Source organism: Neoarius graeffei, chromosome 16 (assembly GCF_027579695.1).
Source record: "Neoarius graeffei isolate fNeoGra1 chromosome 16, fNeoGra1.pri, whole genome shotgun sequence".
Lineage (NCBI taxonomy): Eukaryota > Metazoa > Chordata > Actinopteri > Siluriformes > Ariidae > Neoarius > Neoarius graeffei.
In genome coordinates this window covers 42460696-42474295 of record NC_083584.1, presented here as the reverse complement: position 1 = coordinate 42474295, position 13600 = coordinate 42460696, and the positions used below count along the sequence as shown (strand labels likewise).

General features: G+C 42.0%; 1 protein-coding gene across 1 annotated transcript; it reads left to right on the top strand.

Annotated features, from left to right (window-relative positions):
• The first annotated feature begins 3583 nt into the window (after positions 1-3583).
• Positions 3584-6686, top strand: abrab (actin binding Rho activating protein b). The gene is made up of 2 exons (XM_060942103.1): positions 3584-4212; positions 6196-6686. The coding sequence occupies exons 1-2, from the start codon at positions 3584-3586 to the stop codon at positions 6677-6679; spliced, it is 1113 nt and encodes a 370-aa protein (XP_060798086.1). The 3' UTR covers positions 6680-6686.
• Positions 6687-13600: the final 6914 nt, after the last annotated feature.

The window sequence follows — 13600 nt, the reverse complement described above, 5'->3', positions numbered from 1 at the left end:
AGACTGCACGACTTCTTCAGGTGTCACATTCTTTCCTGGGCAAAGACATCAATGTTACTGCACATGATCAAGTGGCTTTTACTTACAGCACACTGACTCCAAGTCAAGCCTGCAGGCTGTTATGTATAGTTCCAACTACTTCCAATGTACTATAGCCTGTATCTTTTATTCTGCATCTAATAGCATCTAGTTCTGAATATCTGCAGGTATCAGTACATGCAACAGCTCATAGTTTGTTCTAAAGTAGGTCCAAGTCCTGTGTGTTCACCTGAATGATATTTCTTGGCTCTCTATAAGATCTGGACAGATGTGGACAAGTGTTTGACAAATATCCCTTTATATTAAAACCTCCATAAATGCAAGGGGGGGGGGGGGGGGGGGGGGGAGGATTGCATTCACTTCTTTAAAAGCAAATTTGCTTCTTTAAATGCATTGCCATTACAGTACCATTGGACTCTAGCTTTACCTAAGAGACACTGAACAGCATTGTTATTAGACACAAGGACATTGGAATAAGTGACATCTGTAATATGACACATGTTGCATCACAACTTATGCAAAGAGCCTAATTTTAACCTGTTACTTCATTTTGAGACACTATCACATTTAGAGTATTATCCATTGCTTAGTCATGTTTCCAGTGACTTCATTATTACCTTTATACTCCAAATACAGTGTAGATAAGAGTTCATCAATCTCATTCATGTATTGGATGTTGTCTGCCATCAAACTTGTTTTTGAAAAAAGGGCTCCAAAGTTTGCTATAAACTGATGATTTTTGGACAACATTCAGATCTAATGGAACATAAATGGGTTTTTTAGAGGACATATATACCTTAGCGGCTCATTCATTCATTTCCCACAACTGCTTTATCCTGGTCAGGGTCGCAGTGGATCCAGAGCCAATCCACGGTACACCAGGCCAATTTAGCCAGCCAATCCATCTACTGGTATGAAAACAGGAGAACCTGAAGACAAGTTAAGCAGACACAGAGTAAATATGCACTAGCTTCCATAGCTAAATGCAGCATTCTCTCAATGGTAACAAATTCATTGTCCTGTGCTCATGTGATTAGAATCTATAATATTGACAAGGACACAAAATGAAAAAGGTAAGATATTATTTGAATAGAAACCAATAAAACCTCCACAATAGCCCAGAGTTGAGCTTTTTGGGTTAAAATTTGGCTCCTACATAAATGAACAAATGGTTAATAAGTGGTCAGTTCAGACTTATGTATTGTTGTCCTCTCTCTCTCTCTCTCTCTCTCTCTCTCTCTCTCTCTCTCATACTGTACATACACCAATCAGCCATAACTGATATGTGAAGTGAATAACACTATCTCATTACAATGGCATCTGTCAGGAGGTGTGATATACTAGTATTAGTCAGTGAGTAAACAGTCAGTTCCCAAAGTTGATATGCTGGAAGCAGGAAAAATGGGTAAGCATAAGCATCTGAGTGACTTTGACAAGGACAAATTGTGCTGGCTAGATGACTGGGTCTGAGCATCTCCAAAATGACACATTTTGTGGGGTGTTCCTGCTATGCATTCATTAATACATACTAAAAGTGGTCCAAGGAAGAAATGTGGATGGGAAAAAATCTTGACTGAATGTGATCAGAGATCTGACCTGGTGAAGTCGAATCATTAAAAAAATTGACAGTAGAGCTCATGGCTGTTTCATAGTGAAAGTAAAATCATTTCCACATGCACAATGCGACAAGAACTCACAGGATTGGGATTGAACAGCTGTGTGGCCATAAGAAAACCACTTGTTAGTGAGGCTAATCAGAAAAATTAAATTTGTTTGGGAGCATAAAGATTGGACTCTGGAGCAACAGAAAAACGTATGTGGTCTGATGAGTCCAGAGTTACCCTATTCCTGAGTGATGAGAGCATCAGGGTAAGAAGGGAAGTGATGCACGCATCATGCATAGTGGCCACTTTACAAGCCTCTGGAGGCAGTGTTATGATCTGTGGTTGCTTTAGTTGGTCAGGTCGAGGCTCAGCAATGTTCTCATCTCATCTCATTATCTCTAGCCGCTTTATCCTTCTACAGGGTCGCAGGCAAGCTGGAGCCTATCCCAGCTGACTACGGGCGAAAGGCGGGGTACACCCTGGACAAGTCGCCAGGTCATCACAGGGCTGACACATAGACACAGACAACCATTCACACTCACATTCACACCTACGGTCAATTTAGAGTCACCAGTTAACCTAACCTGCATGTCTTTGGACTGTGGGGGAAACCGGAGCACCCGGAGGAAACCCACGCGGACACGGGGAGAACATGCAAACTCCACACAGAAAGGCCCTCGCCGGCCCCGGGGCTCGAACCCAGGACCTTCTTGCTGTGAGGCGACAGCGCTAACCACTACACCACCGTGCCGCCCTCAGCAATGTTATTTAGCAATAAAATGATGTCAGCTGATGACCTGAATGCACTGAATGACCAGGTTATCATATCAATGGATTTTTTTTCTTCCCTGATGGCACAAGCATATTCCAGGATGGCAATGCCAGTATTAATAGGTCTCAAATTATGAAAGAGTGGTTCAGGGTGCATGAGGAATCATTTTCACACATGAACTGGCCACCACAGAGTCCTGACCTTAACCCCATTGAAAGTCTTTGGGATGTGCTGGAGAAGACTTTATGGAGTGGTTCGACTCTCCTGTCAGCAATGCAAGATCTCAGCCAAAAAATTAATGCAACTCTGGATGGAAACAAATGTTTTGCATAAGGTTGTTGAAACAATGCCATGGCAAATGCACACCATAATCAAAGCTAAAGGTGGTCCAATGAAATATTAATGTGCTACTTTTTTGGCTGAGCAGTGTATATATGTGTATATGGCCACCTGACCATCACATTGATAAAAAAAGTGGCTTGCTCGGGTTGGTGTGGAAGCCCAGACCTCAACCTCACTGAATACCTTTGGGATGAATTGGAACGCTGATTGCACCCCAGGCATCCCCTTCAACATCAGTGCCCAACCTCACTCATGATGTTGTAGCTGAATCCCCACAGCCATGCTCCAAAATCCAGTAGCAAGCCTTCCCAGAAGAGTGGAAGCTGTTATAACAGCAAAAGAGGATCTGATTCCATGTTAATCTACATGGTTTTGAGAAGGGATGTTCAATGAGAGCGAGAGAGAGATTGTTTGATTAATTGAGCAGATGAAGGTATACTCATGTGAACTTTATATCAGACAATATCACATTGAGACTGTACAGGTAACATGCAGTTGAGGTAAAATATTGTGTGCATGGAACTTGAATAAGCTCAAGAGCTCTCTTCATGCTATTCCCTGTTTAACCTCAGTAATGGCCCCTGTCCCTGATGTAATGTGATTCCACAGCGGTCTCCCAAGTTTGGGGGCAAGTGTCAGGGAAAGACGATAAGGGAGGTGGGAATGCCTGGCATACTTTCCACCATCATGTTGCATTTGCTCCCTATTTCAAAGCCACCATTGACAGAGGACGCTGGTTCGAGAAATGACCAGAGAATAACAACAGTGGGTTGTACAACTACAACAACTAGTCAAAGAAGTGTTGAAAGAGTGGATGAACAAGCAGATGTCTGAGACCATGTCATCTCAGAGGAAGTCTTCAGTTAACAAGAATATAAAGAAGCTGCGTACACTGAGTGTGGTGTGCAACCTGGCACGGAGCTGGCAACAGTGGATATGTGAGAATGAAGAAAAGCAGGCTAATGAACCCACAGGCTGGTCCCCAGACAGCTATGACAAGCCCACAGCTGAAAAGAAAGAGCCAAAGAAGCTTGTATCTACGAAGAAGAAGGTACAGGAATCTCAGGACAATGAGCATGGACAAGAGGATTCCCGCATTAAGACCAAACAGGTGGTGAAAACAGTGACTCGAGATGTCCAGGAGAAAAGCGCAGGCATTGAGTTTCTGACCAGCCGCATTTGTAAAGACCCAAAGACAGAGGAGCTGGACAGGATGCTGACAAATAAGAGTTCACCCACCAGGCGCAGGAAATGCTCCAACATGGTGTCAGAGCTGAAACAGAGCTGGAAGATAGTAGAAAATGAGTGCAAGAGGGCAGGGGAATCCAGCGAGGGCAGTGGAATCTCTGAGGCCAAGGAGAGAATTCAGGAGCTGGACATTTCAGAGAACCGGGACAATGTGGAAGAGAATCAAATGGAGTCATCATCATTCACGATCAAGAAACCATCATTTGTGTGAGTGTGGTTTTCCTAAGGCTTTCCATGGCCATACTGTAGTAATGAGTTAAAAAGCAAGTCATTCAATTAGTTTGCTTCCTAAGACTCTTATTTTATTGAAAATAATTCTACTCTTACTTTTCTGGTTGTTCATATAGGTGTTTACAGGAAAAATATGTATTATGAACTGAACCGGGTTAAATTATTTTGCTTTTATTATATGTGTAATAGGAATTAGCCTAATGGTTTTATATATATATATATATATATATATATATATATATATATATATATATATATATATATATATATATATATAGAGAGAGAGAGAGAGAGAGAGAGAGAGAGAGAGACACGAGAGCACTTCAAAAAATTATTGGTCCACCAATGTTCAAGCTTCACTATCCCTTCGCGGAAGGTGGTCACATCTTGAGCCTCCAGATACTCCTCAACAGCATGGATGACTTCATCATCACTCTGAAAACGGTGACCACACAAGTGGGATTTCAATTTGGGAAACAGATAGAGGTCAGATGGTGCCAGGTCAGGTGTCAGGTGCATGGGGCAACAGTTCAAAGCCACATTTGGCTGCTTCTGCCACTGCCACCTGTGCAGTGTGGATGGGCACATTGTCCTGGAACAACGTCACACCAGCTCGAAGCTTTCCTCTCCTTTTTTCTTTAATTTCTTCTTTCATTTGAGTTTTTGTGGACAGTGGTACAAGGCTTTACAGTATACAGTTATGCCCCAAAATGGGAGTTACACCCCTTGTTTCCGCATGAGGCCAAGAACTTTTTGAAGTGCCCCTGTGTGTGTATATACGGTATATGAGTGTTTTACTGGGAAAAATACCACTCAGATTTTTAATTTTTAAGCCACATCTGGGACATCTTTGGAGAGCCAAAACCATCACATAAATCTCTATATGTCACTCGCAAGGAAATTGATTAATTGTTTTCATAAATTTGGGTACTTTTTGTTTGTGGCTGTGTCTATATACTAAAAAGAAAATCACACATTGGCTTGAAGATATGAAGTTTATTTTCTTGTGTTGAAAAACTCGCATTTTTCATACAAAATACATTGTGGATCTGAGTGACATATTTCCCGATATTTCACTCCAGTGACGTCACGGTCACGCCCAGTGTTTTCCTGCTGACTTGAAGTGTCTTGTCAAAATGGCGAACCGGTTCAAAATGAAAATTCTTTTGAATAACTTACATTTTTTTTATTTGTGGATGTGTCCATATAATATAAAGAACATTACACGGTGGCGCAAAGATATGAAGTTTATCTTCTCGTGTTAAGCTTCACTCACCCCTCAAAGATAAACTTCATATTTTCACATAACCATGTAATATACTCTATATATTATCAAGAACTAATATGCAGTATTTCACAGCTTATTAGAGGTAGCCATGATTTCCTACTCCCATGCAGGAATCCTGAAATGCAGTGTTATTAGGCCGACAAATGCAGTACCGCTGTATTCCATTAAGTCCATCATAATTAAATCACCATTAAACCATCTTATTTCATGGAATCCAAGAGCATGAGACTCCTCTAGGCCACCTTTCAATTTGTGTCAAAAAATCAACTACTATAAGATACAGGCCAATCAGATATTAACCATTATAAACCATTTTAAAAAGCAGAAACTTTTTTTTTCCCCCAGCAGGGGTCTGTTCTTTCCCAAGCTCTTTCCTTGTTAGTTCATATAAATGCTGACAGGTTTTGGGGAAATGAATAAAGGGAGATTCTAATACATCATCCATACAGCATACGAGAACCAAGGAAAATAATTCATCACTGTTTTTATGTGAAGAAAGAACCGAGTTCCACTGAATATTCACTGAATAGGTATTTGGTTTCTGACCTCATAGCATTTTTATCGTCCAGTGCGGTTTATTTATGTGTGTTCATATGTTTGAAATACGAGATTTATTACAGTTCTTGAAAACTGTTGATTTCATGCATTTTATTGTATTTGTATTATCGCAGGGCCAAGAAGGAAGTGGAGGATGCCAATAAAATAAATGCCCTCTCTAGCAAGTACAGCACTGTGGGGAACCTCAAGAGCCGCTGGCAAAACTGGGCATCAGAACACAGCACCAGCCAAAAACTGAACCCCTTTAGTGATGATTTCGACTACGAGTTCTCCATGTCCTTGCGTCTGCGGAAGGGAGAGGAGGGCTACGGCAGGCCCAAGGAGGGGAGCAAGACAGCAGAGAGAGCCAAACGGGCTGAGGCGCACATCCATCGGGAGATTGACCACATGTGCTTTATCATCAGTACCATGGCTGACCCTGACCCGGATGGCTACATTCGGGTCACCTTTGGTGAGCTGTTTGAAAGATATGTCAGGATTTCAGACAAGGTAGTGGGCATCCTGATGAGGGCCAGGAAGCACAGCAAAGTGGACTTTGAGGGGGAGATGCTGTGGCAGGGTCGCGATGACAGAGTTATCATTACGCTGCTTGTGTGACACAAACATGGTGCTATTTTATAGCATAATGTACTCCAACACCAAAGGAGGATTGACTTTTCTGCTATAGAATGGAAGACATATTAGAGAATAATGGTAGGAGAGTAGCTGTTGGTCAATTATTTTTATTTTATTGATGTATTTTAGATTCTACATTTCTCAAGACTTTATATGAATTGATTTTTTTAAGATGACTGTATTTATATGTGAAGTGTGTGCATGTTTGTATTCACCAGAAAATAGACTCATTCTGTGTTCAGTATGCCCTGGCTGATTTCTACGCATGACTCAAAAGTGTTACCTCACACAAATAGCCACAGGAGAGCCGATTTTTCGATCATAACATGACATGAAAAGTCATCTAATCCTGGTAACCTGTTAATCTGTTAAATATCAAGCTCGCTAAATAGTGAGCAGAAGAAAGTCATAAAATTACATCAGCTGTCATGCAGGGAAACGGTATTCAAATATCGCAAGTCAAATGATGTTTTTCCCCCTTTTTATTGCGCCTGTTTACATTTGTAAAATGCTTTATGTTTTGATATCCAGAAATGGAAATTGCATTAGAATGAAATGCCTCCTGTCCGAATTTGGCTTCTATAGTCGACAGTCATATTAACTCCATCCCTCAAACATGTAAGGTGTCATTGAATTGGAACTCTGCATAAGATTCCTCCGAATGAAGACAGAGAGAAAGTCGAAGGCATATTGAAAGGAGCAGATAGAACAGTATTGAATAGTTTCCTGCAATAAGTCACATACATCACATTTACTGTCCATGTAATTAAATGCAATATTAAGATTATATGTAGTGTTTTAGGGATAGCACGGTAGTGTAGTGGTTAGCACTGTCACCTCACAGCAAGAAGGTCCGGGTTCGAGCCCAGTGGCCGGCGAGGGCTTTTCTGTGCAGAGTTTGCATGTTCTCCCCGTGTCCGCGTGGGTTTCCTCCGGGTGCTCCGGTTTCCCCCACAGTCCAAAGACATGCAGGTTAGGCTAACTGGTGACTCTAAATTGACCGTAGGTGTGAATGTGAGTGTGAATGGTTGTTTGTCTCTATATGTCAGCCCTGCGATGACCTGGCGACTTGTCCAGGGTGTACCCCGCCTCTTGCCTATACTCAGCTGGGATAGGCTCCAGCTTACCTGCAGCCCTGTACAGGATAAGCGGCTACAGATAATGGATGGATGGATGTTGTGTTTTATGATGACACAGAGTCTTATGCTTATCTTAGTTCAGAAATGGTCCTCTGATCTAATGAACAGGTTTCATTTGAAATAAATGTGCATCCTTGAAGAATTTTTTTAGTGTTTGTAATGAGCGTTAACATCCAGCAAACTGAACACCAGTGGTGTATCCATTAACGCCCTTCACTATTTAAACTCTTCCAGTTACCTAATGAACTGTGAAAACCTGCAATTTAGGGATGAAATGGAAGCACTACTTTTCTCTTTCACTGCTCATGTGTTTTAGCTACAAAAAATATTGTACATATTTTAAAAAGTCAATTCAGTTTTAAGGTTACAGTTCACATTTAATATTTCTTCTATATGATCCCTATGAATAAAGTCATTTAATTCATAGGGATAGTATAATTTATTTACCAAGTCTGAACTGGAATGTCAAGCAAAGATAAAGGTGCTGCGAGTGCATATGGAGAGAATATTGACATGAGGCCTAATTTATCAAACTGGATAGAAATGAATTTATTTGTAAATCATTCACAGGAGAACATTTGTGTCCTGCAAGGGCTTCCAAGTTTTTGCAAATTTGAACTACCGTACAAATAAAGAAACCTCACTAATGTGATCCTGGATGTACAAGTGTCAATTCATATAATAAGTGATGAGTTAATCTTTGCTATTAATTGGATTACAGTCACTACATTTACATGCACAAAATATTCCAGATTTTGCCCTTATTCTGAAAAAGACAATATTCCTACTAAGCTCTTTATATAGCTAATGAAAATGAATATTCTACTAATATTCCCGGGTGGCATGGTGGTGTAGTGGTTAGCGCTGTCACTTCACAGCAAGAAGGTCTGGGTTCGAGCCCCGTGGCTGGCGAGGGCCTTTCTGTGCGGAGTTTGCATGTTCTCCCCGTGTCCACGTGGGTTTCCTCCGGGTGCTCTGGTTTCCCCCACAGTCCAAAGACATGCAGGTTAGGTTAACTGGTGACTCTAAATTGACCGTAGGTGTGAATGTGAGTGTGAATGGTTGTCTGTGTCTATGTGTCAGCCCTGTGATGACCTGGCGACTTGTCCAGGGTGTACCCCGCCTTTCGCCCGTAGTCAGCTGGGATAGGCTCCAGCTTGCCTGTGACCCTGTAGAACAGGATAAAGCGGCTAGAGATAATGAGATGAGATGAGATATTCCCGTTTACATGCAGCTGTGCATACTCCAGTTGACGTAAAATATCCCATGTTGGTTTGTCTACAATGCACAGTGCTGATCGCAAACAGGCAAGAGGCCATGTGTCACAAATTGCCATAAAAACCCTAGTTGAGGTGCATATTCCAAATATGCTGTATACATGTCCAAAGAATGCTCCGAAAACCCAAATATCATCAGCAAATCCCACATGTATTAATAGGAAGATTATAAATTCTACCAAATAAGGCCAAATTCAGAATATCTAAAAGGAATACACTGTGTATATGACCCATATCAAATTCAGACTATTGTCATATTCAAAATAATAGTGGAATATTCATGTGCATGTAAATGATAGGGGACAGCAGGAAGACTTGGGATGGGGGAGACTTGGGACAATTTGTGTTCCCATAAATCAGTTTCAACCAATCAGGTTTCAGATTACATCAGAAGTTAGCTGTTGCCCCTTAGAGTAACCAACTTCCTTTGGAGCCACAAAGCTGGACACTGCAGTAAGGTCTGTGCAGTTCAATATTTTGTCAACTAAAACTTGTATTTTCTACTTCATAATCAACCTCGATTCTATGGTGTAATGTATGCTGGTGAATTCAGGATTTATTAGGAATTAAAGTATGAAGCCGAGAGTTACCATATGCAGTATTATTTATTAAACTTAATTTCTGGGCGGAAAAAAAAATTAAGGATTTTAATTTTCCCAAAATGTCCAGATGGGGAGAGTTGGGACAGTTCATCATGTTGCAGTTTTTTTTTTTCTTGTGGTTTATAAATATAAAATTGTTTAAAAATGTTTGTTAAAAGTGTGTGTATCCCCCGCATGAGGATTAAACTTATTTCATTCCATCTTGAGAATGGAACTGTTTTACCGAGTCAGGTTTTGGGTAAACTGACATTTTTCTATCGCTGCGCCAGCATTGTGTGTTCATACAGTTCATATGTTACAAGTTTTGATAATAAATAAAAATTAAACATGTACAGTAGGCCTAGGTGTTTTACTTTTGTTCCATATCTCCCCACTATGTCCCAAGTCTCCCACCATAATGTTCCATGTCTCCTGTCAATATCTCATGTCTTCCTGCAAAAAATAACGACAGAAAAAGTGGAGCCTGAAGGCCAGTATATGCGACAAGCTGAGAAACTAATGTTGTGGTAAGAGGGTGTAGTAAATACTCTCTATTCCAATATGAATGTGATGCTACCTGCAAAGAATTTCACACAATCTACAAAAAGCTGAAAACGTGTCCCAAGTCTCCCTGCTCTTCCCTACTGATTGTCAGTCAATTTGTATTCATGAACAAAACAAATTCATTAAGTCAAATAAATAAATGAGTTATTCAACACAAAAGAAATGTCTCTCTATTAAAGTAGTATTAAAGTTAAGGCAGTCTTTAAGTCATTATTTTATTGTTTGCAGCTCTCTGTAAGCTTTGCATCACTAAATATGAAGCTGTGCTATGAAGATGCTTGATAAATTTGCCAGTGATTGGCATTTATTGAGATGTGATCATTTTTAAATGAGTATGAAATGTAAATCATGGGCGGCATGGTGGTGTAGTGGTTAGCACTGTTGCCTCACAGCAAGAAGGTCCTTAAAGTGCATTTAAAGTGCATATCACGGGTAAATTCAGGAGCAAGATCAATGTAATTGTCCTATTTTATATTAAACTCTGGTCAAATATCTGTCACAGTTTGCATTTTGTGCAATTTTTTTTTACCTTGCGCAATACCAGAAAAATTCAGCTGAAATCAAGCCATTTGAGGCGAATTGGTCCACCTCTGAAAAAACTTGCCATTTGGATTTCCCAGCAAACATTGATTTTCGTGACGTCACATGCAGGATGCCTCCTTCTGAATCCTACATCAGCGCTGGTTTGTTTATGAGAAAACGACCTGGTGGTTTTCTGCAAATTTCTTCAACGTTATCAAGTAATTATTAAAATGGTTAACAGATGTATCGTAGGAGGGTGTAGCAACGCCAATCTTGATGGGCTTAGTACTCATTGTTTTCCAAAAGACCTGACAATGAAAGAGAAATGGGAGCGCTTTGTGCGAGGCTCCTGGAAACTGAGGACCAAAGCAGAGCCGAGAAAAAGACCAAGAAAATCGGCGATTCACAAGTTGACTGTTGCCAACAGGCCCGCCGATAGGGGGGGACAAACGGGTATGTTGTCCCGGGCCCAGGAATGGGGGGGGCCCAGAAATGGGCTCTCATGAAGTTGCGATTATTTTATTTCATTTCAAAATGTGTTGATTTGGGGGAGAAATGTGCTATATTTGCATTCAATAAATGATTTCTAGATCTTTTGCCTTTATTGTCTTTGAAAAAGGCGTCAAGAACCCCCTACCACCCCTAATGCAAAAATGGTTTGGTCTGACTCTTTCAGCCCGTCCCTTCTGTGTGTGTGTGAGAGAGCGAGCGAGCAGCCCCTCCCCCAACCCGCGCGCTGCGAGCAGAGTGTCACAGGATTTTCTCAGTGCGCTCCCTCCAAACAACGGGGATTTACATGAAAACGGAAGGAGATAGTCACAAATTTCTTTCACAGTGAGCGCCACAAGGGTCTCCTGAAAACGAGTGACTTTTCTGCCAAGTTTATAATGGCAGTCTATGGGGCTGAGCGCCTGCCCTCTCCTCACTTTCAGGCTTCTCATTCAAAAACTGCAAGTCCTATCGTGTAGGTAGACACATTGTGTGAATCAGGACAAGTGTGGCTACTACTTTTGAGAAAATTATGTGTGTGGAGTGAAAACTGGGGCTGAAAACACAGTTTAAATGAGAATGTTTGAGCTATTTTTCCAAGCTCTCTACACTCTAACTTAACGAGCTCCACTGGTGTGTAACGCAATAGACACCCATTATAAAGGCTGATTTTCTCAGGCTTTATAAGGGGGACGGGGGTGGAGACGCGGGGGGTGGGAGCATGGCGAGGGCGGGCGTGTTTCTTTTCAAAATATGGCTGCGGGAACCATTATTCCAAAATCTCATACCCCACCTTTAAGGGGAAAAAACGACATCGTTCGATCATAGCCCTTCGACAATCAGCGTGCGTGCCATTTGCCAACATGCACAAGTCAGGAGCACAGAAAAGAAAAGAGAAAAAGAGAGGAAGAAACCAAGAGACTCAGGGGCTCACTGCATAAATATTTTAAAAAAGATTCGGATGATGCAGCAGGTACTAGCAAAGGCAGTGGGGCAGCTGAGCCAGGTAAGACAGCCAACTTTTTCCAGCCCCGTAAAGTAACCCCAACCAAGGCACGTGCGGCATGCAATTCATGTTACAAACGAGGGGAGAGCAAGTCACACTGAACACCATATCAAACGCACAGGGCATTGAATCATTTCATAACCACAACGGCTTAATAACATTGTGTTTCATATATCTGATTGAAGCTAAGAATATTCACATTAGCCCGCAATCATATCCCGCCGTTTCTCGAGCGGTGTGTTCTTCTCTGCTTTTCACACTGGACAGTACGCACGCACAGTATACTATGTTCGCCCCCAGCCCTGCCCGAAATCCCCCGTCCATCGCTGCTCCTTCAAGAGCACCCCAATCGCGTGAGTAGAGACTGGGATAAGAGAGGTGGGTGTGTGTGTGGGTTGGCCCGGGGGGGCCCATTCAGAGCATTTTGTCCCGGGCCCAGCCAAAGCTGTCAGCGGCCCTCGTTGCCAGGGTAAGAAATAAGAAAGACTATACTCTAAATTAGGTGTTCCTGTGTTTGTGTGGTACACAGATAATGTTATTTATTGACACACACAAAAGTAAACAACACGAAAGCGCTGGGCGATAATACACTTACTTAGATTCGATTCGATTCGATTAGATTAGATAGAACTTTATTGATCCCTTTGGGAGGGTTCCCTCAGGGAAATTAAAAAGATACAGTCCACAGCCTGGGAAAAAGCAGCCAAAGTAGAGTCCAAAGTAGCATGTTTAAAGTCCCCAGAAATTATCATAAATGCCTCAGGGTGCTGTATCTGCAGCCTTGCTGTAACAGAGTGAATCTCCTCACATGCAGCGGCTGTGGCTGCCCTCGGAGGGATGTAAACACAGATGGTGATGCTAGCAGCTCTAAGTCCAGGCAACATAAGACTGTCTTTACAGAGAAATGTCCCAGGTTACACCAGCAGTTGTTCACGTAAATGATGAGTCCCCCACCTTTGCCTTTCCCGCATGCTTTAGTGTCTCTGTCAGCTCTCACAGCAGTGAATCCCCACAGGTCCACGTTAGCATCTGGTAGAAGGTGTGTTAGCCATGTCTCCGTAAAAATAAATAAGACGCTCTCCCGGTAAATCCACTAGTTGTTCAGTGCAGATAGCTCGTCGACCTTATTCGGCAGCGAGTTCACATTCCCCATGATAACGGAGGGAATGGATGATTTGTAGCGCCGCCGGTTGTCCGCTAGCCTAGCCTTTAGCTTAGCCCTGGCTTTGCAGCCCCTGGGTTTCCTCCTCAGCTCGGCTGGGATGGGGTGTCGTATCCCGGTTCGTCCCATTGTTTTCAGGGCCAGCAGCTCCTCTCTCTAATAA

Coding starts and splice junctions, on each gene's coding strand:
- abrab (XM_060942103.1), top strand. CDS start 3,584: ATGTCTGAGACCATGTCATCTCAGAGGAAGTCTTCAGTTAACAAGAAT. Junction 4,213..6,195: donor ATCAAGAAACCATCATTTGT/GTGAGTGTGGTT, acceptor GTATTATCGCAG/GGCCAAGAAGGAAGTGGAGG.